The 27,992-nt window shown below is 39.4% G+C and overlaps 1 protein-coding gene across 2 annotated transcripts in view; it reads left to right on the top strand.

The window, feature by feature from the left end:
* The window catches only part of LOC18434131 (putative sulfate transporter 4.2), a 118,032-nt gene that overhangs the window by 26,508 nt on the left and 63,532 nt on the right, over positions 1–27,992 (top strand). For both annotated transcript variants that reach the window (XM_006844199.4, XM_088874523.1), the window contains exons 7-8: positions 16,937–17,044; positions 17,133–17,198. In XM_006844199.4, coding sequence (XP_006844262.1) covers positions 16,937–17,044; positions 17,133–17,198 — 174 coding nt within the window. The remainder of the gene's footprint in view (positions 1–16,936; positions 17,045–17,132; positions 17,199–27,992) is intronic.

Here is a 27,992-nt window from a genome sequence, read left to right on the forward strand (position 1 = left end):
CTCCACTTTACACTCTCTGCTCGGAATGAGTGCTTTGACTTCTGCATTTGTTATAGCAACACCCAACATTTTGGATTTGTCCATATTGACTTTGGAGCCAGTTGCTGTTTGGAAGCAATTCAAGAATAGTTTGAGAATGTCTACCTCGTTTGGAGAGGCATCTATAAACACCGACATATCATCTGCGTATTATTGCAAGTGGGACACTGTTGGGTGGTGTCTACAACTGCTGAAGCCAGAAAGGAGATCTGACTGATATATCCTGGAATTGAGCGACTGAAAACTTCCGCCGCAATGACGAACAGGAAAGGGGAGAGGGGGTCACCTTAACGAAGCCTCGAGGGCGGGAAGTAACCTTTTGGGGTTCCATTAATAAGAATAGAAAAGTGTGGATGGGAGTAGCAACCTCTCATCCACTTCCTCGATCTATACCTGAAACCCATTCTGGCCATCGACTCATTTAGAATTAACCAGTCAACATGGTCATAGACTTTTTCCCGGTCTAGTTTGAAGATAAGACCTCGTTTCTTTTCTAGATGCCTCGAGTGGATGCACTCGTGGGCCACTAAGGCCCCTTCTATAATCTGCTTGTCTTTGATGAAGGTAGTTTGTGAAGAGGAGATAATAGAAGGGAGGACATGTTGAAGCCTCGAAACGACAACTTTTGCCAGAATCTTGTTGGAGGAATTGAGAAGACTGATAGGACGGAAGTCTTTGATTGCCTTTGCCCCTTCTACTTTAGAGATGAGTGCTAGGAAAGTGGCATTCATGGCTTTGTGAAGGGTTCCTCGTAGGAAAAATTCCTCAAAGAACTTGATGAAGTTAGGACGAAAAGTATCTCAGAAAGCCTTGAACGGTGCAATTGGGAAGCCGTCAAGGCCGGGGGCCTTATCTTTGGCCTAGAGCATTGATTGTTTGTGTAATTTCTTCTTCTGAAAAGGGTCGCTCTATCGAAACAGCTTGGTCTTCAGTGAGGGTTAAGAAGTCAAGGGATGACATTCTCGGTCTGGGGCCAGAAGGAGCAGAGTAAAGGGTATGAAAGAACTCTATGATTGCCTGGTCTATTTCTACTGGTTGAGTACGGTAGCGGTTGTTTAATTTGATCATCGAGATAGTATTGTCTCCCCTTCGACAACTAGCTATCCGATGAAAAAAGGCAGTGTTATGATCCCTCGCTTTCAATCAGATAATTCTTGATCTCTGGAACTATTAGATCTCTTCTTTTTTGAGAGAAGAAAGGTATTCCAGTTTTGTCTTTGACTTGAGGTCCTGCTTTGAGGCATTTAGAGTTCTAGTTTCCTTAAGAAGATCAATTTTATTGATGGTTTCTAACAGGGAAGACTTGATATGGGAGAAATTACTTGGGATGGAACGACTCCAAGTTTTGAGAGAGGATTTGAGGAGTTGGATTTTGGTCTGAAGGATGTATCCAACTCTACCCGCGACTTGGGAAGAAAAGGAATTCCACCAGGTTTGGACAAGGGTATCTATGGACTCCTCTTGGAGCCAGTGAAGTTCAAATCTGAAGGGTTTATGGCCCCTTTGTACAACAATCGTGTCAAGCATAATGGGACAGTGATCCGTAGGTTTAGGTAGGGCCATTGATAAGGATCTCGGAAAGTGTTCGTCCCAGTTTACAGAAAGGAGGAATCTATCTAATTTAGAAAGGGTGGGTTTGGTAGCGTGGTTGGATCACGTATACCGACGTCCTTGAAGGGGAATGTCTAGTAGTTCATTTCGACTGATAAAATCTGAGAAATCCCTCATGTCCTGGGAGATGGATGTTGAGGAGTTTCTCTCATAGGACCATCGGATGACATTAAAGTCGCCTCCCAAGCACCATTGGGGTGTGGTAGGGACGCTACATGTTCCAATTTTGTCCAAAGCCTGTTCTTGAAAGTGGGTGAGTTTGGCCCATAAACTGGGGAGAATTTCCATGGGACCCCATCTAAGATGCTGGACAGGAGAGGAGTGACCGAAAACTCCCGTATAAAGGAGGATTTTAGGGTATGGTCAGAACGGTCCCAGACCACCCATATACCTGGTGAATGAGTTGGAGATTAGGCTCTGGTAGTTTGGTTTAAGAAGGGCAAGAACTGTAGGAGAGAGTTTTGAGGTGAGTTCCTTAACATCCTTCTTGGAGGACTGTCCTAACCCTCTCACGTTCTATATTATGAGCTTCATCTTTTAGGGGTAAGCGAGGAGGAGGAGGCCAATCTAGGAGACCTCCTCGGATGGTCAGTGGTGAAGGGAGAGGGGAGACTGTCTACTGGCTTGCCAACAAAGGGTAAGAGGAACAAAGGTTGCAAAGCTCTCTTTGACCTCTGAATCTCACCCGCATCCTGCTTTGTGCATCAGCTGTGATGAACCTATGAGTCAGCCCTTCAGGTCCATCACATTCGAATCCCATTAGTCTGTACATCTCTCTCATCCTATCTTCATCCTTGTTTGTCCCATCCCTGTCGACCTCCTCAGTCTCGTCTCCAGCCTGGGAAGGAGAGATGGCTTCCATTGCATTCTCGGGGGACTCAGAATCAGGTACTGCCATGGTTGGTATCTCGGTGGGCTCAGTTTCGGCTTCTGCCAAAGGAAGGGTTGGGTTGGAGGGGTAGAGGTCGGGTCGGTTTTGGGGAGAACAGGAGTAGCAGGGGAAGATGGGGGGGCAAAGTAGGAAGCTGTTGGGGGTTAGGGTCTAGGTTTGGGATAGGGTTATGGGGTGAAGGGGTAGAAAAGGTTTCATAAGGAAGGGGAAAACTTTGGGGAGGGTTTACATAAGAAAGGGAAGGGTGGTAAGTGAGGAAATGGTGTGACTGAATGGAGGAGTAAGTGGAGAACAGCAAGGGGGAAGAGGAGGGCCAGGCAACCTGTAGAGTGCGAACGCTGCAGATGTGGACAAGGTGAGGGTAAATGAAAGGTGAGGGGCCAGCAAGTTCAAGATAGAGGTTCGGTCAGGAGGAAGGTGTTCCATCGAATGAGCTGCAACAATGCCTAGGGGAATAAGATCACTATTCGTTATCTGATTGGGAGAGCTGTCGACCGACTGCTTAAACTTCTAGCCTGGCTAAAGAAGTTCTTCTAGGTTAAGGGGGTAGAAAGTGAGGGAGGAGGGAGAAGGAGAAGGGCCAGATGTAGCCAACGGAGAGGGGGTAGGCAAAATAGAGAGTTGAGAGGCTTGCGGGGAAAGGTTTGAAGAGCAGGGAGACGGGGAGGGGGTTAGTGGTACTTGTTCACAGGGAGCTTGAGGAAGGGGGGTTGCAGGAGAGGGCGTTGAGCTAGTGTAAGTGGAGGGGGTCGGCAGAGTGGTTGAGCCAAAGGGGTTAGCCACTGGAGGGGATAAGGATTTAACATACGGGGGTGACAGGTGAAAATAGGGATAAGGGGTGGAGTAAGGCCAGGTGTCAACATCGTGAGGAGAGGGATCTGCGGTGGGATCTTCTTGAGGTGACGCTCTTGAAGGGGTAGGTAAGACGGATGGTGGAGGATAGACGATCGAAGGCGGGAGGGGTTGAGGGATGGGTGACAAAGGCTGCGGGGCAGATAGGGTTGGTGACGGGGATGCATTTGTAGGAGCTGTCGGCGGAAGATCCTGAGACGCAGGTGTCTTTCGAGGCACGTGGGGCACAAGCTGTGGAAGTGGAGATGGCGAAGGCGGCAGGTGGTTATCAGACAGGGACAGATGGGTGGATAAAGGCGATTATGGCAGGAGTAGAAAAGAGGCATGGGGTTAATGATGGGAGAGGCTCAGAACGAGATGGGTGGGGGGTTTAGTGAAGGACGGGCCGGGTCGGTCTCGTGGGTCAGGAGAGGGGGGAGGGGGTAGAGTCTTCCAAGACTTCTTTCTCGGGTCGATGAGTCTTCCAAGACTTCTTTCCCAGGTGACGGCAATGGGGGTCATGGTCATGGCATCTTCGATGAGGTTCGGGTCAGTAAGGGGCTGCGACCCCGAAAGCAGGTTTGACTGATTTGTGGCCGTAACCTTTTGATTAGGCCGGTCAGGGAGCTCTACACGTGGACGCCAGAAAGACGTCTTCTATGGCTGTCGTCTTGGGTAGCCCGTCTTGAGATGGGCCGGGTAGGGGCGGCGCCGGCGAGGCCTCTTTTGGTGGCGCTTTTTCCTGGTCACCACTGTCCAGGGTTGAGCTGAGGTTTTCGATGGAGGAGCAAGGTCGACATGTTGAAAAAATTTCGGTGAGGGAGGCGAGGCCGACAACCACGAGATGGAGAGAGTGGGTAGTAGTGTTCTTCTATTTCGAGCCATACTGTTTGTGGGATACGATTGGTGTTCAGAACTTTCAGGAGAAGTCGTATGGAGCCCAGAGGTAAAGTCTCCAGTGAGATCCAATGAATAGAGACAAGAGATCCACTGGTTGCCGCCAATCTCCGAAAGGTTCGGGAGACCACGCTTGAAGGGGGACGTGGTTTAGAGTAAGCCAAATTCTTTGTTTCCTGAACAAGCCTTCTTTAGGCGACCACGCTCGGAGTACGTAGGAGGCTCCTTTGAAGGAAGGGCTTTTGGCTTCCTGTAAGGCATGTTGGGCTGCAGCTGGTGAGGGGAAGGAGAACAGGAAGTCACCACTAGAAAGACGTCTGCTGGTTACGTTAGGCTCCTTCCAAAGACTTCTGGCCCAACTTTCTATCCCTCTTAGGTTTCATACTATTGACTCCAGAAGTTTAGATCTGTTTCTCGTAGTCTCCTCTGGAGGGGAGTAGATACAGAAGGGGAGGTAAGGAGAGCTACCTGAGGAGCTGGAGAAGTCGCTTGAGGGCAGGGGGGGAGAAGGAGGAGAAGTGGTAGAAGGTTTAAAAGAGGAAGCTACCTGTGCAAAGGAGGCTTTATGGTGGTGAGACGAAGCCGACGAGTTGGGCTTAGGATGGGGTGGAAGAGGAGGACAGCTCACGGGACGCTGTTGGAGAAGATGGGTTTTGGGATGGGGTGGAAGAGGAGAGTTCACGGGATGCTGTTGGAGAAGATGGGTTTTGGGATACAAGTCGTATATGTTGTTGCAGCTGAGGGGAATGAAGCGGTGGCGGTCACTGGTTCTCCTGGTGAGGCGTAGGAGATGGTGGCGGTCACTGGTTTTCATGGGGGCGAAGCCCTCTTTTCTCTCTTCTCTCTTCCGATCTCTTTAACCTCTCTTCTCTTTGTCTTCCCTTTAATTTTTATATTTTCTTCATTTTGCTGGTGGTTTTGCCGCATCTCATTAGAAGTCAATGCCACACCCCATCCCTCGCCTTTCAGTGCTGTCGCATCCCATTAGAAGTCAAGTGCCACGCCATTTTTGCTGCCCTGTTTTGACAGTGTTGCCCCATCCCTCGTCTTACAATGCTTTGCCCTTTCTGATTTTTTTGGTGCTTTTGCTGCCTCCCATTAGAAATCAGTGTCGTGCCACTTTTTTTACATATATTTGTCGATGCTTCCTCGCTTTACTTGCTTCTCAGTTTGTGTTGGTATTGCCACTTTCTTGAAGCTGGTTGGCATGGCATTGTATATCATGGTGGTCTCCTGCAATGCCTTCTTGTTATTCCTCTATACTTATTTCCTGGTTTTATATCTGCAACCCTCTTCTTAACTCCTTATCTCATTTCCCCTCTCTATTATGTACTTTGAGCGCCCATTATTGTGGGTAGGTTCTTCTTTATTTCTAATGTGAAGTTCTTTTTATATTTATAAGGATAACCGATTCTCAAAAAAAAGAATTGGATCCTTATATGTATATTAAGGAATTGATGCAAATCTATTAAATTTGGCTTATTATTGAACTCCTATTGAAAATTGTGGTGGAAACTTGAAACCCAATTTTCTGTCCTTTAGAGGCTTTCGCGACATCTATTTCATTACTCTCTGAAACCAAGGCCATAGTTTCGTCTTATCACTTGACCACACTTCCACTGCGCTACTCTAATTCCAATGCCCTAAATCTCCTGAATGCTCCACCTATTAGATATACTTGAGATCTTCAAAGGCTATGGTTTTGATCAGTCCCCTTGCTACCTTCTCTCCATGTTGTTCTCGAGTAAGATCATCTTCTAAAACATCTTCTTCTTGATCCTTATCATAGATAGGTTCTCCAAATTCTTCGACTTTGTCCAATGTTTCATCAAATAGGATTGCCATCTCAGAGGTCACGTGGTTCTTTATAAAAAATACGATCACTATCAAAGATGTATCAAACCTATCTATGTATTTTGACACGTCATCAGTCTGTTCTCACCCAGACTTAGATTCGTCATTCTCCATAAAAATCCTCATGATTTGGATCTATTACCCTAAATACCTCCTCGTTTAGGGCGCGTTGTTGCTGGCCTTGCATGCAATAGTTGAGCAACCCTCTCTATCAAGTTGTTGATTTCCTGGCACAATTGATCTGATTGGCATTCCTAAGTCTAACACCTCCACGACCAGCCATCGCAATTTCTTACCGTCTTTGAATCAAGCTCTGATACCACCTGATGCAGGATGAAGGTGGGAAATTGAATCTACCTTTTTCTTGAACCTCATGACAAATAAAAATCAACAATTATAGAGAAAAGGCATGGCTATAAATCAATATTAGAAAAAAAAAACTTTTTTTTTTATAAAATAAAATTCATTCCAATAACATAAGCCACCCGAAATTTAACAACCTTTTATAAGCCTATAATACCCTAAAATTAACTTGTGACAAGTAAATATTTAATACTCTAAACTACCATTGAAATTCCAGAAATGCCCCTATAAACAGTAACACGTGAACAATAACTCTCTATATAATATCCAGTGAATAGTAAATAAAAAAATATAAAAACCTTTATAATTCCTAAAGAAGACTTAAAAACCTTAGAAATAGACCATAAAACTAAAATTAAAATATACATCTTTTTAAATTAAACAAAAATAAAAAATTAGAATAATTTTGTCTTGCATCACATGTGCATATGAAATATACACAGTCTTGAGATCCCACTACTGAACGAAAATAAACCTCATTTTTTCTCAGCAGTTCTTTTTGATGCGTTTCTTCATTTTTGCTTTGACATGGTTTAATATGGAGCCAAGAGTAAAGAACAACATTGGAAGGGTGAGAGCAATGAATCCTTGTATGATTGATGAAAAGAATTCGTTTAGGTTAAATAAGGTTACAAATTTCTCTCATGTTACACGCACAACAAACTATAATTGGATGTCAATTTTAAAATAACAATATGACATTGTGCCTAACAATCACTAATCTATGCTGCATATACTAACTCTTTCATGGTGTTCAGTTGTCATTCATCATCATGCAATAATGGCCCTTGTTGTAAGAACAGCCTTTAGATCTTTCTCTTTCCTTAGAAAGTAGGAAACTCTAAAGTCTTAATAAAGGGAAAAAATTTGGTCTGCCCAAGGGAAGACTGGAATAGTTTTTGCCCTACCCCCTCTTTGGGTGTCCTAGTAGGGGCATTTATTTGGTCCTTTATTCATACACACATCCTCCATGTCCTTGCAAAGAAAATCATGAAAAGAAATTTGGAAGCAACGTAGATTTTTTTTTATCTTTTATTTTTTATGTTAGGGGAAATGCAGTGAATATTGTTCATCCATTTCTCAAAGGAAAAATGAAAAATGGTGTTACGTCGAAGCCTTTGGGGGATTTGGTTAGCACCAAATTTTGTAGATTGCGTCATCATCACCAAATTAACAATTTACAAATAAAAAGGAAAGACAATTTTAAGTTCTTAAAGGATTAGATCTTGGTACCCATGAAAGGGAGGTACGTGCTACGGAGCCCCAAAAAACCATTTTACAAGTTTATTTTTTCTTTTTGAATTTTCTTTTCATGGGCTACTTCATTAGGACAGGAGGATCCATGTGCCAAGTTTGGGGGCAAAAGAAATGCTGCTGAGGCCCCCCAAAATGGCCGTCCACCCAAGGGCGACGAAAATTTTGCATATATGGAATTGGATTGGTTTCTAATGTTATCGATTTTTGTAATTTTTTATTTTGAAGTAAATAAGAAATATCACATTTTCTTTCTATTATATTTTATTTTATATTTTTTGAAATGTTGACGTTTGTATTGTTGTAAGAGAGAAGGTACAAGTTTATGTTAGTCCGAGAGTGCCCTACTAAATGGGACTCTTGGTAAAAAAGAATAGGTCAACAAACCCTATACGTATTTTCTTTTTATTGGATTTTTTATTGTTAAATCATCATCGTCAGATCCTTTTCCCAACTAATTGGAGTCAGCTACACGAATCTCATCATTGTGCTCTATTAAGGGCCATACCTGCAATAAGGCCATAAGTCCTTATATTTTTGCTCAAAACTTCCAACTATGTCCTTTTAGGCCTACCTCCTGTCCTTTTTGAGTTTTCTACTTAAACTAACTCTCGCACATCCTAACAGGTACTGTATTGGGTTTGTGCAGCATATGGCTAACCCACCTAAGTCTAATTTCTCTGATGTTATCACCTATTGGTGCCCCACCTAAATTCTTCAAAATGTATTTATTTCGAATTCTATCCTTTCTTGTCTTGTCACTCATCCATCTCAACATCCTTCTCTCTACTAGACTTATTCTATGAATATGTTGAATATGTTGTTTGTCGACCGCATATTTCACCCCATAAAGCAAAGCCAATTCACAGTCGTCCTATAAACCTTTCCTTTTAAAGTTTTAACTTTGTGTTGACGCCATTTCGGGTTTCACTGATCAAAAGCATGTTGTTTGCGAACAACATGTACCATGGTACGTCATCTTGTATGTGCTTAGTTAAGTCATCTATAACCAAGACAAAGAGGTATGAGCTTATTGCTGACTCCTGAGTAAGGCCTATTGTCATTGAAAACTCATTCGTCTTTTCACTAGTTATTCGTACACTAGTTAGCGCTCCCTCGTACATATATCTTACCAAGTCGATGTCGTGTATGGATACTCCTTTCTTTTCCAACACCCTCCAAATCAAATCTCAGTACATTATCATAAGCATTCTCTAGATCAATAAAGACCATGTGGAGGTCTTTTTCCTTTGTCTTGAACTTCTCAATCAGTTACCTAAGTAGAAAATGGCCTCTATCGTTGACTTCTCTAGTATAAAACCGGATTGGTTTTCTGATACACGCGTTTTATGTCTTAGTTGTTGCTCAATCACTCTCTCCCACAACTTCATTGTGTGGCTCATAAGTTTGATCCCTCAATAGTTCGCACAATTCTATATGTCTGTTTTGTTCTTGTAAATAGGTACAACAATACTTTTCCTCCATTCATCTGGTATTTTTTTTGTTCGAAACACCTTGTTTTCTTTGTTCTCAACAACTTGATTTTTAATTATTTCAAATCTTTAACCCACATATGTTTTTTTTAAATTTCTTTTGCTAATTAAAATTGTTGTTTAAAACATTGTTTTCCTTGCTTAGTGTGGTCCAAATGACTACGGTTTTATGGAAATTAAGAATTTGACTTTTTTTTGATTTATTTTTAAATATGAATTTTTATTATTAACAAAATAAATTTTGTAATATAAAATAATATGTAATTTGAGTAAGTGCTTTGTGCATGTGCACTGAACATGCAATGTACTAGTATACAACTAATTTACTGTACGATCGTATTGTATGAATGTAGGACCTGAATGCCTCTGTTGTTTGACCAGCTTGAAGACCCACCAAAGTGTGTCACATGGTTACTCGAAGCGATTTCTAAACCGACTTAATTTAGGAAACGGAATCAAGGAATTGTTGCTGGCTAGAAGATTTGCGTTTTTGAAATCGATGTTTTGTACAAGAGTAATTGTGGGCGGCATGATTCCTATCTTTACGAATCGAATCGAGAACCCTACATAGATTGATTGAGTGTCTTAGCTCTTTGGAATCGTGCTTTCGAACAAGTTGGAATAAGCCAATATAGAATTGAGATTCCTTCATTTATGGAATCGAGATTCTGACGTCTTTGGAATCGAGAGGGAATTGAGAGGGAAACAATACATGTTTCTATCCCATTCATGGATCGACATGCCATACATGTACATTTGTATTATTTGTGTTGCGTAATTTCTAATGTCTTGGAGTTGCAATCTCTCCATTGGATCATTACAATGCAAACTTAAAGAATTAAGTACAGAACGTGGATCATCACTTTTATTTGTATTGGTCATTTCATGCCAAAAAAGATGACTACATCTTATAGCTAGAGATTGAGTGTCTCGCTCGAGTAGTTTGATGCCTTGAAAATTTCTAAGCATTACTTCCTAAGAAAAAGTAAAAGAAAGAAAGAAAGTGGAAACCATTTACAAAAAATCAAGATTCACCAATTGTGGAATCAAGAATAAATAAATATTGGAAACAAGATTCTATAAATGTTGGAATCGAGATTCCTAAAATAGGGAATCAAGATTCTAGACTTCATGGAAATAGGTTTCGTGAGAATTTCTTTTAAGAATTGCTGAATCGGGGTTCCGAATTGGAATCCCAACCTTCGGTGAAAGATTAGGGTAACTATGGTGTGTTATCAGGTCCACCTTTTTTAGATCTTGTGAAGGGATGAAGCAATTGGAAGACCTTAATTTAAATTAGCTTATTTGTTGTTACTCTAGTAGCCAATATTCACGTTCTATAACACTCTTGCTCAAGGAGGTGTATAGATGTCAATCATTTCCAACTTGCCTAAGCTAAATTATATTGGATTTATGGCCCTTTCAAGGCCTTAGATCGAAGATTCCCTCACTTAGTGGGAATGAGTGAATGAAGATGCTTCTAGGTGCTCGGTGCATTGACGCTTAAAATCATATACCTCAAGTACATGAGGCAGTGAGGTACATTGGTGAGAGAGAGTGATTGCTTACAAAGGTGTGAGGGTCATCTTTGAGTCAGGGTTATACTTGATTGTATGCGTCAACGATGTTGTGTTGGCCAGGGCTAAGAGAACCAAAAAGAGATTTGAACTTGAGTACTTCGGAGTGATGCCCTATATAGGATCGTCATGATTAATGGGACATGAGTCCATATGTAGACATGAGACCACCCTATGTGAGATCCAACTAGGAAGAGCTTATGCACATGCACCTTGAGAGGACCCTTGTATATAAGCATTTCTATGTCCTTAAGGGTGCACCTGTAATCCATTGACACCTAAGAATGAGGAGACATTGATTGGAGTGACTTTGATAAGCCACATTATGTGTCCCTTCTATAGACTGTGGAGCATAGACTTGTTGGTTCATTCCAAAAGAGGGGACCATCATTCTGAAGTAGTTAAGTGGAGTACTCTGATAACCTCGATTTCAAGCTAAGAGATGTCATTTATCAATTGCCCATTTTATTTTGATGCCACAATGAGTATTTATGATAGAAAATGATTTAAGTGATTTTTGAGAATTTTTTAATATTTTTTGGGAGCATAAAATAAGTGTTTTTAAAATTGTTTTAGCAAAATTCCATCCATGGACACTTAGTGGTAGGGCTCCACATGCCATAGGGATGACACGTGGCACCCCACTGCCCACTTAGGGCGGATATCATCTTGATGTGAAGGCCCCTCGAGTCACGTCATTTGTCTTTTGTTAAATTGTTCAATTAGGTTATAGTTTAAATGAGTAAATTGTTTTATATTTTAAGTGAAGTGGTTTGTTTGTGTGGCATCGCTTCATTGACTTAAGCCCATGTGAATTTCATGAAAGCAAAATATTTTAAAAATGACTTGAAGGGCAACCCGCTACCCATTTATTCCTTCTTTAATTTCAAAATTCACCATTAGCAATTTTGGAATTGAGAAATAACATTTTTGAAAACTTTTCTCTACAAAGGACAATTTGGTAAAATGGCTAATCTAGGGTTTCTTAAAGGAGTGATAAGAGTGTGAAATCTCATCATTTGATCTTAATGGCTAGACAAGAATGATTGATTGGGATCAAAGCCCTCTCATGTACCATAGATGATGAGCATCAAAGGTCGTGATCTATTTACATAAATTATCATCTTGATTTTGTCTACAAATAGCCCCCCAAGCCTCATTCTCTATACACTTGAGAGCATATTTTTGAGAGAGATTAGAGGGAGAATTAGAGAGCTCCAGGTTCCACAGTGTGCTCTTGTTCCTTGTTCCATCTTGTGGTGAGCAAAGTCCCCATGGCCATTGAATTTTCCTCCCATGGTGTCTAGGCTTGAGGTAATTTCTATAGTCATTGAATCTTCCTCCCATGGTTTCTAGGCTTGAGGTAGCTTCCATAGTTCCATTGTTTTCATTTATAGAGTAATTTAGACATCTTCTTCTTGCTGTAAATTCCTCGTCATCCTTATATTCTTGATTGTTCATAAATCCTAAGCCCCTTTCTAAAACTATGCATGTATATTATCATATGTGCATATAATAATTCAATACTTTGCACGTAGACACTATCTTCTTCTTGTCTTTCATCACCTGATTTCTCTGAAATTTTTTTGAGCATATCATCAAGCATTTGGTGAATATTTGAGTACCATTTTTTTGGCCCTTGGTTTTTCTCATGAAACTACTCTTGTTTCCCTAAGTCTATGGCCAAATACACACTCGTATAGTTGAAGTTGTTTATAGCTGACATTTGCTCACTATTTTGAACTTCAAAAGTTCATCTCTCTCTCTCTCTCTCTCTCATACTTTAAAGTTAATCAAGTGCATTTGAAGTGTCTATAAGCTTCACAGTTGAAAAGTGAAATCAGCCCTTGTGATTTGAGTCATCCGTGCCTTCATTTATGGGACAAAATTAAGTCCCTAAAAGGTCCACTTGAGTGATCCAGGCACAAAGGGTTCGACTATTGGATTACCATCATTGTTTTGCACTTGTTGTAGCTTTGAGTTTATTTGAGTTTTATGTCATCAAGAGTTAATTAGGTAAAATTTGGAGTTGGTTTATGTGGAAGAGAAAAGTGTATGTGCAGTCCATATGCAAGTGTTGGTGCTAAGTGATGTAGTTTATTTCTATGAGTACAATATTTGTATTTTTATGACTTGGGGGCTCCATAAAGTTGTATTTCTTTCATTTTCAGTAGTATTTGATTTTTGTAAATCAAGAATCGTGGCTGTAATAGTGTGTGAAGTTTTATGTGAGAGTAATGTTTGTAAAATTTTTAAGATTGAGTAACTGCAAGTTTTGTAAAAGGAGTACTCTAGACTCTATAACACCATCAAATTATAGTCTATTCCATAAGTTTGAGTTCATCTTGGCTACGGGAGTGAATGCCTCCTGATAGTCTATTCCGTAAGTTTGAGTGAACCCCTTAATAACTAATCATGGCTTGTGTATGTCAACTGTACTATCAACCTTGCTATTCACATTGAAACCCATTTGCAAGCAACCTGCTTCTGCTCTTTAGGAGGGTGTACCAGCTCCTAAGTAGCATCATTCATTAATGCCCTCATCTCCATGCACATAGCCTCTTTCCACTTGGGATGTGCTAAAACTTCTGCACTGGACGGGATAGGAGCAAAGACACAAGACATGAAAGCACTATAAGGAGACAAGAATTCATAAGTAACAAAATTTCTTATGGGTGTGTTGTACAACTTGATCTAACTTTGCATAGAACAATGGGAAGATCTGAATCATCACATTGGGGTTTGGAAATATTACCTGGATTGGAGGTATACAATTGGCGTGGTGGTCTATCAGCTATGATGGTGTCCACTTGCTTTTGTGTGGAGTATAGACCTTTAATTCTCCGTTTTCAGCATCATAAGAATTCCCCTCATTGTCCTTATGAGTACCAAAGTCAGAAATAATAGGGATGGGAAATGGACCAGAGGACTCTCTTCCATACTGTACTCCCCCCGAAGAGAGGTGGGAAAGAAAGGAGTAGACTCAAGAAAGGTTATTTCCATTAAGATAAATTTCTTCCCTAATATTGGATCATAACATTTATAACCCTTTTGAGAAAATGAATGACCAAGGAGATACATTTTGCATATTTTGGATCCAATCTTGTGTGGTACGGACCTAGAACATGAGCAAAACAAACACAACAAAAAACTTTAGGAAATAGGACAAAGAAGTTTAGATGGGGACTTGTAGTCTAAAACACTAGATGACATCCAATTAATAAGATAAGATACAGTGAGCACAATCTTGGACCTGAATTTCTTCAGTACATTTATACTCAAGGAGAGACTAGAGAGCAGGACTTCTAAAAGATGTCTATTCTTTGTTTTGGTTACACTATTTTGTTGTGGTGTAGAAGTACATGAATTTTGATGTGTTATTTCTTGCTCATCCAAATAGGACTTTAGCTCATGACCATGGTCAGATTAAGTACCTTATGCTTAGTATCAAATTGAGCAAGAATCATCTTATGAGAGACCTTAAAGACCTTTGGAACTTCAATATATTTTAATATCTGAGAAACCTTTCTTTTGTTATTACTTTGTAAATTAGAGTTTCTAAAATGTTTTGACAACTCACAAATCTCACATTGAAACTCAGACATACCAGTAGTGATAAACAATTTAGGAAACAAAAATTTTAAGTACTGAAAGACAAATGACCAAGTGGCAAATGCCATTGAGAAATCCGATCTTTATTAACATTGGCACTAGACTGTAGGGCTTGAGAAGTAGTTGTTACGGAGTCTAGAATGTAGAGACCACCAGCTTCATGACACGGCCAGTCATCTCTTGTATCCACATCCTGAAAAATACAATGAAAAGGAAAGAATTTTACATTACAATTTAGACTCTTGGTAATGTTACTAATAGACATTAAGTTTGTAGCAAAGCTGGGAACATGAATAACATATGACAATGTCATTTAAGGAAAAACATTTTCAGTTCCTTTACAAACAATAGAGGAAGAAGACCATCAACAATCCTAACTTTGTCTCTTCCGAAACAAAGAGAATATGAAGATAACAAGGAAGACATACTGATCTTGTGATCATATTCACATGAATCAATAATCCAGGATTGTCCAGATGGAGCAAGGGAGGCATGATTTGCAGAAGTATGAGTACCGGATTGTGTGTAAAAGATGAAGCAGAGGTTGTCGATGGGCCATTTAATTGTACGAACAATGGACGAAGACTCCCAATCTCCTGTTTGGAGACTGGTATCTTCTCTTTGAGAGTAGATACTGAAGATTGGATTATATTCTGTACTAGCAGCAGCTGAATTCCCAGTGGAAGAAGCCTTGTAAGCATTAAACTGACTTGGACGGTTGAATTTAGCTGTCTGACCAATCAGGTCCCAGCAAGTTTCCTTTCTATAAATATTTCTACTATAATGGTCATACTTTAACTTACTTTTATCTCCTTCATTCTGCCTCCTTTCTCTAAATTTCTGAGTCCCACTCTCCCTGTTGTTTCTAGGAGGTAATGAGGTTGAAGCAAGGGTAGATCAATCAAGTACTTGACTAGGCTACTTGACAGGTTTTTGACTTTCCTCACTTTGGACAAAGAAATATACTTGGTTAAGCGACGAAAGAGTATCCCTATTGAGTATTTGAACTCGGACTAATTCAAATTCTTGGTTCAATCCCTCCAAGAACTCAGAAATTCAATTTTGTTGTACAACCCCTTTGTATTTCTATGCATCTGCCTTACATGCTTGGTTTAAACGTTTGATAGTGGTCCAACTCCGACCTCTTTCCCTATTGAATGGAAACTTTCCTTCCTCAATACACTTGAGCCACATTCTTGCTTATAGAGATTTGGGTGTACAGAGTCCCAAATCCCTCTCGCAGTTTTAGGAAACAAAAAACGCCTGCTAATTGATGGTTGCATGGAGTGTAATATTAATAATTTATGGTTGGATTTTTAGTTTCCACTCCTCATTTGAAGGATCTGTTTCTTCGGTGTCAGTAATCTTACCATTGATATACCCCAACTTTGCCTCTTCCACCAATGAAATTTTTTGTAGATTGCGACCGCTATAAATAATTCTTCCCATCGAGTTTGACAGTAGTAATTTCAATCCAGGTTATGTCCATGAATACTCAATATGGGAGGTTAAACCTAAAATACTAGGGGCAGTGGAAGAGTGTCTAGAATCACTCATATTGGACATATTGACCAAAATACTACATAAGAACCACCAAGGGAACATGCTGATCAACACAGGCAACTACTCAAGAAAACCTCAAATAGGGACCTGAGATCATCCATACAAGAGCTCAAAGAAAATTGAGTTTCACAATTCACAGGCAAGGGTTTGATCCATTTAAGGGGTTCAACACTGAATTTAACACCATCAAACCACACCAACCAGATTTAGGGTTTTTGAACCTGCAACAAAAATTCAAAGAGGTAACCGCAAAAAATAGAGTTTTTTTATTCCATACATTTTCTAGTTCTAGGGTTTCTTACCATTTGGCTTTTGGAGATTTTCGAGTGGGCAAATCAATGCTTTAGGGTTTGAAAAGAAACCTCTCGAAGTAACCTTGCCCTGGTACCAAGTTAAAAATACAGCAGCAAGAAAGGAGAGGAGGAGAAAGGAGAATTAACATATTGATCAATGGCTTGATTAGGAGGAAAGGGAAGGGGAGAGATACTTCGAGAGAGGAGGAAGAGAGAAGGTTAAGTGAGGCCTAACTTGAGGACAGAAGTTCCCTTTAGGGGAAAGAAGGACAAATTAGTCATTAGGCCATTTAGGGGCTAAAAATACAATTACATGTCAACTAGGAGCCAGTATTCACTTTCACAACAACTTTCCCCCGCCAATGTTTTTTTTCTCATCGGTAACCACTTTCTCTATTTTCGTTGTTAACAATTGGTAATTTTTCACTGTTTTGTTGTTCTGGAACTATCAGGGACACCTCTTTTGCATTTAATCTAACATTCAAATAGATTTCATGATCTGTTTTGGGTGCTTTTTACTCTTTTATGGATTGATAATCATATCATAGTTCATTTTCCTAATAATGGGAACGATGTCAATTATGTTCTTGTGTTAGTTGTAATTGTCTTAATTATGAGTTTAACTTGGGAATATCATGTTCCTCTTTTCCTTTGTAGGTTGGAGATATACCCCAAGGCCTTCCAAAATTTTCCATTCCTAGAAAGTTTGGATATGCAAAGAATTTGATTGCTACAACATTTCTAATTACTGGAGTGGCTATATTGGTAAAAGGATTGTGCTAAATTTATTTTTTTCTTGTAGTATTTTATCTTTTTCCTTCAAGTATCTTAAGTTAAGTTTTCTCTATGGAAGGAATCTGTGGGAATAGCGAAAGCCTTGGCTGCTAAAAATGGATATGAGTTAGATGCGAATCAAGAGGTATAAATGGGAAGAACTTCTTGTGTCATTTTATCATTACTTTACACATGATGATATTATGTTTTGTTAATTAGTGATAATTTTGTTTCTATTTTTAGTTCTAGAATGTTTTGATGTTTCAAACAAATTTTTAATGATGCACTTTGATCTAGGTGGTACCGTGTTTGTTTTGATATTTAATGATCATTATGTTCGTTTTGATAATATGACTAATCTTGTGAAGAACGAGGATAAATGGAAAATCATAACTTGTAATGAAGTAGCATAACTGCATTGCTTTTCATGCTTGTTTCCTTACAGTTTTTGTTTTGTTTGTATTAGTTTTATTTTGATGCCTTTCAATTCTGTAACATTTGAAAACTGCTTGGCAGATGTGAGTTCGTTTTAATGACTGCATGCTAACTGTAACTTCAGGTCTCACCATGAGCTTATTTCTTGGTATAAGTATTCTCACCACCAAGATCGCAAAAATACTTGAGAACTCCATAGTCCATATATATGCTTGTAGGATACATTCTATAAAATTTTAATGCATGAAAGATGTTCAAAATGAATCTTGATGTAGACCAATAAAAGAAAAATAAAATGTTGATATAGACATAAGTGTACTTTTAACACATGCTTTGCATTTGTACTTGTTTTTCAATTGTGCAGATGATCTTATCTTAAAGAAACACAATTATTATAAGAAAGTTCATATGCACATGCTTCCTCTATATATATGTTTTGTGTTACCACCAAAGGGATTAAAGTTGGGATTATGAATGGTCCCTTTCGAATTTTAAAGAGGTCTAGTTTGACACTAATATTTTAGCCCTAAAAAACAGTGAGTGGCATTGTTTAGAGACACCAATGAGATGTAGGAATGGATCCTCTCTCTTTTATTGCATGCTCCATTGTGAAGTTTGCAGCCCAATAAAATGGGGCACCCAATTATGGGGCTTGCTACCGCCTTAGGGAGAAGGGATTTGTGTTCCTCCTTTATAGAAAGCCCCATAATGGGACTACCCAAAAAAAAAAGAAGCCCTATAATGGGGCTTACAACCCTATAAAAAGAGGTGCCTTGTGGCTTTTTAATTTATAAGGGCTATATGCCTCATTTAAGGGCTTCCAACTACCTATGGAGATGATTTAAACCCATCGTGTCTTGCATCGTCATATTTTTTATAGTTCAGGTAGTATTTGCAAGTATGTTATGGCAGGGAATCCTTGCAGTGGATGGGGAAAAAGAAATATCATCATCTTCATCCGAGGTTTCTCCGTGAGAATGACTAATATGAGCATGATATGGATTTGCGAAAATGTGATTTTCAAAAATGGGGATTGCATTTGCATAGGCCTTTACGAAATTATCATATGGAGTACTATCATGAGTATGACATGGCATGTTGATATATGGATTATGTGTGGTTTGATTTACGAGTATAATGTGTATAAATGATATCGATCACTTGTGATAGTTTATGTGATATTTTAGATTATGGTTTATGTGATAGTTAATATTGAGTATCATTGTTATTATCATGAGGATGCTTGTACAATATCTATATCGAGTGTATGGAACCTTAAGAGCGTGAGAGAATCTGACACGAGTATAGAGCCTCAAAAGGCCTAGTTGGAGAATGTTGTAGTTACGTCATTTGAAGGCCTTAAAACCAAGCAGTGGGAGTAAGTGAGAGAACATGATTCTAGGTGCTTGGAGCACTAGGGCCCAGAATCACATACGCTGAGCACATAGGGCGATGAGAGTATATGGGTGTAAGAGAGAGAGATCACTTATGGAGGTGTTGCGGTCACCTCCAGTTAGGGACTTGATGAGATTATATGCCTCATGGATGGTTTGTGTTAGCTAGGGCTAAGAGAACCCAAAAGAGATTAGAACCTGTGTATCTTCAGAGTAATAGCCCTATATAGGATGGTCATGGCTCATGGGACATGAGCTGGTACCCTGACACTAGACCACCCTATTGAATGGAGGACTATGTGATAACACAGTATGTATAGTTTAAAATTTTTCTCTTTTTCTTTTGTAATAGAGGTTTGAACACTTGCATATGTCCACAAATCACAATATTTGTTCAAAAATAAACCCTGACACAATCTAGGATCTTCTCTTGCATAAAATACAATCAAACAAAAATACAATGCATGAAGAATCAAGAAACATGGAGCCATTAGAATTACCGAATACCTGGCCTAAGTTACCCCCAAGGACGACTTTGTACACCTCACACCGGGTCTCCCCCATCAATGGTGTACGGGATCTAGGTCTTTCTTGAATCTCAACAAATGGGAAGTTATGCCCAAACCCTATTACTCATTCTCAAGGAACAAGTACACAAAATAGGTTTTCTCTTCTACTCATCTATGTGGGGTGTGCCCCCTTTCTATGTGTTCTAAAACCCTTAGGGTGTGCCTCCTTTTTTCTTTTATTTTCTATGAGAGAGAGAAAAGAGTTGAGGTAGAGCGAGTGGTGTGCCACCTTGAGGGAGGGAGAGAGAGAGGGAGAAAGCTTAAGTCTGGGGATGTAAATTGAAAACCCCCAATGAAATGCATATAAAGAAGTACGATTAGGGTTAGGGTTTCTTAGCGTTTCGTATCCTTATAAGATTTCATCTAGACCATTGGTCATAGGTGACCTGTGGGGTGAGAGATCTTAACAATACAATTCATAAATCATCCATCATGATCTAATGGAAGGTGTTAGAATCTTATCCTTTAGCTTCCTTAATCTAATCCCATCCAATATTAAGTGTAGAGAAATTATGTTGTACTTTCCTTTTATTTTCAATCAATCTCTACGCATGCTTTTTTTGAAAATCAAATGGCCTCTTTTTAGAACTTTCCTATTTCATTTCAAATCAATGCATGGCTTATGACACAAGCCAGCATAAAATGGAAAGAGTGAAAGGAGTGGGGTGTCCCACTCTATGGGGGCATAGTGGCCCCACGCCCCCATCAATTATGGGCTAGAATGGTGGGCCGGTAGTGTATAATGGGCCCCCTACAATTTAATTATTTTAGTAGTATTAAAATGATTTTAGAAAAGAATAAATAATTTATTTTCTTCTCTGAATATTTAAATACCAGAAAATTCAGTTTTAGCTTATTTAAATGTCAATTGTGATAAAATAAAGTATTTAGGGACTTCTAAAAAATTATTTTAATATTCTGAAAACAAAATTTAATTATTTCAAAATTAATTTGACAGGAATCGAATCCAACTGCTCTAATGAAAGTGCGAAAATATTGAGGCGCTCTATCTCTACTAGTGGCTATGATCCACACTCACTTTCTCAAACTGACGTAGTAGTTCCCATGACCCACAGTTGATCGCAGGGGTTCATGATTGGATGGCCAAAGCCAGCTAATAGGTGATGAGAACACAATCGTAGTCTATGGACTTTGCCCTAGGGACAAGCCTAGATCACATAGACGTGTGCACACACATCGCAATTGGTGTATGAGGGTATCTCTCATACATGTACATGCAACACCTTCAATGTTATTTACTTTCCAATACGGCTATCATATATACATGCAGGTGATGGTCATGATGACGGTTTGGCCCTTATCCCTTCAGTCCTACCAATCACACATAAGGGTCATAAAGTCCTTGGCCAACTACCCTGGGCATCTCTCCGACCTCATAAAGGGACCTGCAAACCCTTCTCAGTTGTGCTATATGCTCAGGTGGCATTGGGTTTTAGAACTCAACTCGGCTTAGCTTGTCAAGCCTCGTTTGAGTCTTGGCATCAATATTGCCAACTTTTGCCCCTCTGGACCATAATCCTTTATTCCCTTTGGACCATACTCCCACTAGAGTTATCATATCACTATAGTCATAGTTTTACATGCTCTCGTAAGGCCTTTTAATGGTCACATAAGCCTAATACTTACAACATGTCACAGTTGCATAGGAAGCCACTCTTCTGATGTGTATGATCCATCTAAGAAGAGCTAGCGTACATGTGCCTTGTGAGGACCCTTGTATGTAAGCACTACTTTGTCCCCAGGGGTGCACCTGTAATCCCTTTAGATCTGAAAATGTTGGGACCTTGATTGGGGTGATTTTGGTGAAGCCATATTATGTGTTCCTGTCAAACTGCGGAGTACATGTTGGATTTTTGTGACCATTAAAGTCCTTATCAGAGCTTGTAACTAATATTTTGATATAGTTGAGCATAAACTCAGTGGGAGTATGGCCTTATTGAATCTAGATAGGCAAATGCTATTTGCGTACTCAGACTTGGCTTGATGTGCTAGGCCAGTCAAGTTGGAAAACCCTTATTACTTGGGCATAGAGAAAATTGATGAGGGTTAGCATAGTTATCCCTTGATGAGCTCGGAGTTGCCCAGGGTAGCGAACCAACAGACAGTGTGACCTTTTATGTGTGATGGTAGACCTCTAGATACGAGGGCCAAAGCGTCATCATTGAACCATCACATGACATGTACATATGATAGTCGTATTGGGAAAACGAGTTACCGTTGAGGGTGAAGTATATACATGTGCGAGAGGTTACCCGTATGCACCATAGAACTGTGGTTGCATCAAGTTTGTGTGACTTTGGATTGGTCTCTAGGGGGAGAACCTGTAATCTATAGACTTAGATTGTGTCCCCTTGCTTATTGGCCGACTTGTAGCCTAATTATGAAACCCCGCAGTAGCCTGTGGGTCATGGGAACTACTGGGTCAGTTTGAGAAAGCAAGAATGCATTATAGTCACAGTAGAAGATGGAGTCCTTCAGCAATTTTAAAATTCCTAGTCCAAGTTGGATCCGATTCCCTTCAAAATTATTTTTATTAATTATTTCGATGTTAAATGCTTTTTAAATTGATTATTTGAATTTTTAAAAGTCTTTAGATATTTTATTTTAGCAAAATGGATTTATAAATTGAGAGATATTGAATTTTTAGCATTTAAATATTCAGAGAGAAATAATGTTTATTTTCAATATTCTAAAAATCAATTGTATAATTTTATAAATCATTATTTACATGGGGCCCATAAAGGGCCTGCCCTGGGATCACATGGGTTGTGCATGGGGCCCACTTGGGAGTCCCATGAGGGGCACGACCCATGTAGTGGGCATACTTTCCTTATTTCAAGGACTTGTTATTCAAGGCATTTAATCGAGTTAATTGTTATGGAAAGTTTTATGTTTTATGTAGTTTGAATATTTGAAGAAGTATGAGTAAGAAAATTATAGAATATTAAAGTAAGTATGATATTGTTTTTTTGTATTTCTCTATTTGATGGGATTATGATTAGGAAGCTGAAGGATGATGTTCTAGCACATTCTTTCGAATCATGCTGGATGATCTAAAGATTGGATATATCTGATTTCTCACCCCACAAGTCTCCAATGATCAATAGTTTGAATTTAATATCCATGAGGATGGATAACCTTAAGAAACCCTACCCCTAAAAAGAATCTATAAGTTAGGGCCCTATCTCCACTAAATCTCTATACTGTTGGTTCAACAAAAATCCTGGGGCAAACAAAGAACTGTCATGTGTGGTCTTCGAAACATTGCTTGCCGACCCTAAGAGTATGTCTTGGTGTGTTGATTCGGGAGTTATGGTTCACATGACAAACACCAAGGATGACTTCCGTACTTTTACTCTTGTGGTTCCAGGTGACCAACACATGTTCATGGGGGGCAATCAAAAGACCGACATTCTGGATCTTGGTGATCTTGCTCTTGAGATAAAGAGTGGAAATGTCTTGATCCTAAAGCAAGTACTCTATACTCCTGACATGAGGAAGTGTTTGGTTTTGGTTCCAAAGAAGGCTAAGGCTGGTTTTATCACCACTTTCTCTAAAAATAAGGTGATTGTGAAAAACCGCAATGATATTATTATGACCAGGCAATTTGTGGACGGTTTCTATTCAATTGAAATAAAAGACGATATTGCTTGTGTCTCTTCTTCGAATGATGTGGATGCTTTCTTATGGCATATGTAATTAGGGCACATAAGTTTTATGAGAATGGAAAGATTAAGAAAAGATGAAATCCTTCATAATTATAAAGGAGGCTTCTCAAAAGTATGTGAGTCGTGTGTGCAAGAAAAATTAACAAGGAAAAATTCCACCAAGGCACAAAGAGCATCGAGTGTATTAGAAATCATTCATAACTACATTTGCGGTCTTATGAATTTGGATACCAAAAGCTGCAAGAGATACTTCATCACTTTTGTTGATGATTACTTGCGATATGGCCGCATGTTCTTGATGCACATGAAATCCGAAACATTAGAAAAATTCAAAGAATACAAAACTGAGGTAAAGAGCCAAACAAATCTGAAAATCAAACTCCTATGGACCGATAGGGGCGGTGAGTACTCCTTTGAACTCTTAGGGGACCCGTGTGGGGAGCATGACATTATTCACTAATACACCATGCCCTACACACCGCAGTAAAATGGAGTTGCTGAGAGGGGGAATAGGACCTTGGTAGAAATGGTGAGAAACATGATGCGACATGCAAAACTCTCCCTTGATTTTTGGGAAGAAGCAGTATTGATGGTAGGTTTTATCCTGAATCAGATTCCCACCAAAGCTGCTGCTCTTACTCCTCTCGAGATATTTATTTGGACTAATCCGTCCCTTGATCACCTAAGAGTGTGGGGTTGTTTTACCCATGTCTTAATCCCACACCAAAATAATATAAAACTAGATCCCAAAACCATCAAGTCAGTAATCATCGGCTACCCTGGCCATGGTAAGGGTATCGATTCTTCGTCCTTGAAAATGGGGCAGCTATTGAGAGCCGAGATGCCCACTTATTTGAGAATGAGTTTCTTGAAACAAAAGCTAGTTACAAGCGAGCTGATCTCTTTGAGGAAGCCAGTGACAAGGTTAAGGCTTGAGAACCTGAATCTCCAGTTAGGAGAAGCAACCGAATTGAGAGCCGAGATGCCCTCTTATTTGAGAATGAGTTTCTTGAAACAAAAGCAAGTTACAAGCGAGCTGATCTCTTTGAGGAAGCTAGTGACAAGGTTAAGGCTTGAGAACCTGAATCTTCAGTTTGGAGAAGCAACCGAATTGAGAGCCGAGATGCCCACTTATTTGAGAATGAGTTTCTTGAAACAAAAGCAAGTTACAAGCGAGCTGATCTCTTTGAGGAGGCTAGTGACAAGGTTAAGGCTTGAGAACCGGAATCTCCAGTTAGGAGAAGCAACCGAATTGGTAGACAACCTGTATTTTTTCACCTATCTAGGGGAATATTATGAGACGGTTGGGGATGAGCCAGATCATGAGCCTGCCAGTTATCAAGAAGCCATAACCTGTCCTGAAAGGAACTATAGGGTTAAAGCCATTAAAGATGAATGCCATTCCATAAATCAAAACCATATTTGGGAACTAGTACCTCAAGCTCAAAACTGTAAGGCAATAGGATGCAAGTGGATTTTCAAGAAAAAGCTGAACTTAGAGGGGAAATTAGAAAAATGCAAAGCTAGGCTAGTAGCGAAGGGATTCACCCAAAAGGAAGGGGTAGACTATGAGGAAACCTTTTTTCCAGTTACGAAGTTTCCATCCATTAGAATCTTGATAGCTATAGCAGCCCACTTTGACTTTGAGGTCCATCAAATGGATGTAATGACAACCTTTCTAAATGAGGATTTAGAAGAGGAAATCTACATGAAACAACCTGAGGGATTTGAAGAAAAGGAAAAGGAGAACCTTGTGTGTGAACTCTATGGGGTCGGATTGAAATTTCTATTAGTGGATAATCTGATGCGAGTTGCTAAAGAAATCCAGATGGTGCGAAGTCCACATCTGGATATGTATTCATGTTTGGAGGAGGGACCGTTTCTTTGAAGTCGAAGAAACAAGATGTGGTAGCGTTAGCCACCATGAGGTCAGAGTATGTGACATGTTTGCATGGTAGCCGGACGTTGTATGGATTAAGAAGTTTCTTAATTGGCTTGAGTTTGAGCCCTTACGATGTGACTGCATGAGAATCTTCTCCTACAACACGGCCGCAATATGTGTGTCAAAGGAGGCACGATTCAATAAAAATTCCAAGCACATAAAGCCCTGCTATTATCATTTGCGCAATGAGGTGCAATATGGAGAGATCAAGATCATTTACATACCTACAGAGGTAATGGTTTGCAGACCTGCTTAGAAAGGGGCTAGCTGCATTGGTTTTGTAAAACATGTGAAAGAGATGGGGCCGTGAGAAAGTGAGGAAGATAAATTGTAAGGCCTTCAAAGGAATAGTGGGAGATGTTGGGTTTCTGTGGCCATTAAAAGCCTTATGAGAGCATGTAATCAATATTTTGATATAGTTGAGCATAAATTCAATGGGAGTATGGTCCTATTGGATCGAGATAGGCAAATGCTATTTGCCTGTACTCAAATATGGCTTGACGTGCTAGGCCAATCGATTTGGAAAACCCTTATTACTTGGGCATAGAGCAAAACTGATGAGAGTTAGCAGAGTCATCCCTTGATGAGAAGGATAGTGAGCCAACAGACAGTGTGACTGTTATGTGTGATGGTAGGCCTCTAGAGATGAGGGCCAAAGCCTCATCATTGAACCATCACATGACATGTACATATGATAGCCGTATTGAGAAAATGAATCACCGTTGAAAGTGAAGTATATACGTTTGTGAGAGATAACCCGTATGCACCATAGAACTGTGGTTGCATCAGGTTTGTATGACTTTGGATTGGTCTTTAGGAGAACCTGTAATCTGTAGATATAGATTGTGTCCCCTTGCTTATTGGCTGATTTTTGTAGCCTAATCATGAAACTTTGCAGTGGTTTGTGGGTCATGGGAACTACTGGGTTAGTTTTTAGAAAACAAGAATGGATTATAGTCCACAGTAGAAGATGAGGTGCTTCAACAATTTTATAATTCCTAATCCGAGTTGGATCAAATTCCCATCAAAATTATCTGAAATTAATTATTTTCATCATAAAGGATTTTTAAATTGATTATTTAAATTTTTAGAAGGCTCTAGATATTTTATTTCCACAAAATTAATTTATAAATTGAGAAATATTGAATTTTAAGTATTTAAATATTCAAAGAGAAATAATGCTTATTTTTGATATTCTAAAAATCAATTTTATAATTTTATAAATCATTATTTACATGGGAGCCCATAGAGGGCCCACCATGGGTTGTGCATGGGGCCCAATTGGGAGCCCCATGAGAGGCACTCACCACATAGTGGGCATACTTTCCTTATTTCAAGGCCTTGTTATTCAAGGCATTCAATCAAGTTAATTGTTATGGAAAGTTTTATGTTTTGAGTAGTTTGAATATCCAAAGAAGATACGAGTAAGAAGATTGTGGAAAATTAAAGTATAATATTATTTTTCTCTATTGATGGGATTAGGTTTAGGAAACTGAAGGATAAGGTTCTAGCACCTTCTTTTGTATCATAATGATTGATCTAAGGATTGATGGTTCAAATCTCTGACCGCACAGGTCTCCTATGATCAATGGTCTGGATCTAATCTCCATAAGTATAGCTAACTCTAAGAAACCCTAGCCCTAAAAAGAATATATAAATAAGGGCCCTATCTCCACTAAATCTCTACATCTTCGTCTTCATATTTCTCTCTCATTTAAGATCTCTCTCTCATCTCTCCCTTAGCATATTTAGATAGTAAGAAGGGGCATGCCCCAAGCTTGGTGCAAGAAGGAGACACACCCATACCATCTCTAAGGCATTGATACCTAGGTTAGTTATGTTCCATTGCTATCATGTTGTTAAAGGGTTGTAGCCTAGGCTTCCCATACTTTGTAGATCTAAAATAGACTATTGATCTCGTGTGCCATTGGAGGAAAAAACCCAAAATGGGGTGTACTAGGTCCGGTTGAAGTAATCTTCGGCATCTTTCTTTGTACTTTGCAGTCTTATGGTCTTTTGTAATTTCTATTCTCATAAGCATTGTATGTTGTTTTTATTTATTGAATAAAAGATCTTGTAATTAGTGGCTGCAAGTGAGAACGTCTTTTAGTTGATTATTTGGTTTAATTTGAGTTGATTTAATTGTATTTAGACCATTGTAAGTGTTATAGTTGGTGATGATAAGAAAAATTTAAAACTATATATGTTGTGTTAGATCCCCTTTTTGAAGCTTTCAGTATAGGCTTGTGGGTCATTTCGAGATAATGGATCACCATTATGGACTAACTCAGTGGAGTACTCTGATACCTAGATTTCAGCCTAGGGATCTCATTGATCAATTATCTGATTTTAATTTGAAGTGAAATGAGCATTTTTGGAGGAAAATGTTTTAGAAATTTTTTGGAATTTTTCAGAATTTTTCGGAGTCTAAAGTAAGTATTTCAAATTTGTTTGGGGCTTATTCCATGGAAGGTCTGCTAGTGGGGGCCCACATGGCACCCAAGTGGCCATAGGGTGGCCATGTGGCACCTCACGGCCCCACGTAGGTGATGATGTCAAACTATAGGGGGCATCGTATTTTGAAGTTATGTTTGTTCGTTTTGGTTATAATGTTCTAAATAAAGTTATTTTTATAACTTAATTGTTTTCAATTATCACATGGGGTTTTACCACACATGTGGGTTTGATCATATGTGCTTAGGGGTGAGGGCTAGCCATGATATTTTTATCTAAGCCCTAGGTATTTGATGGGAATACTACCTTGACTCACTTGTTTAGGTGGCTTAATCCTACTGGCTAAGCTCATATGAATTCCATTAAATGGCACATTGTAATGGGCTTCTAAATGAAAATTATCTTAATTGTAGTACTTTATAAAATAGAGCTTCCAAATTACCATAAGGGCATGCC

Source organism: Amborella trichopoda, chromosome 8 (genome assembly GCF_054954075.1).
Source record: "Amborella trichopoda isolate Santa Cruz 75 chromosome 8, AtrichopodaSantaCruz75HAP2 v2.0, whole genome shotgun sequence".
NCBI classification, from domain to species: Eukaryota; Viridiplantae; Streptophyta; class Magnoliopsida; order Amborellales; family Amborellaceae; genus Amborella; species Amborella trichopoda.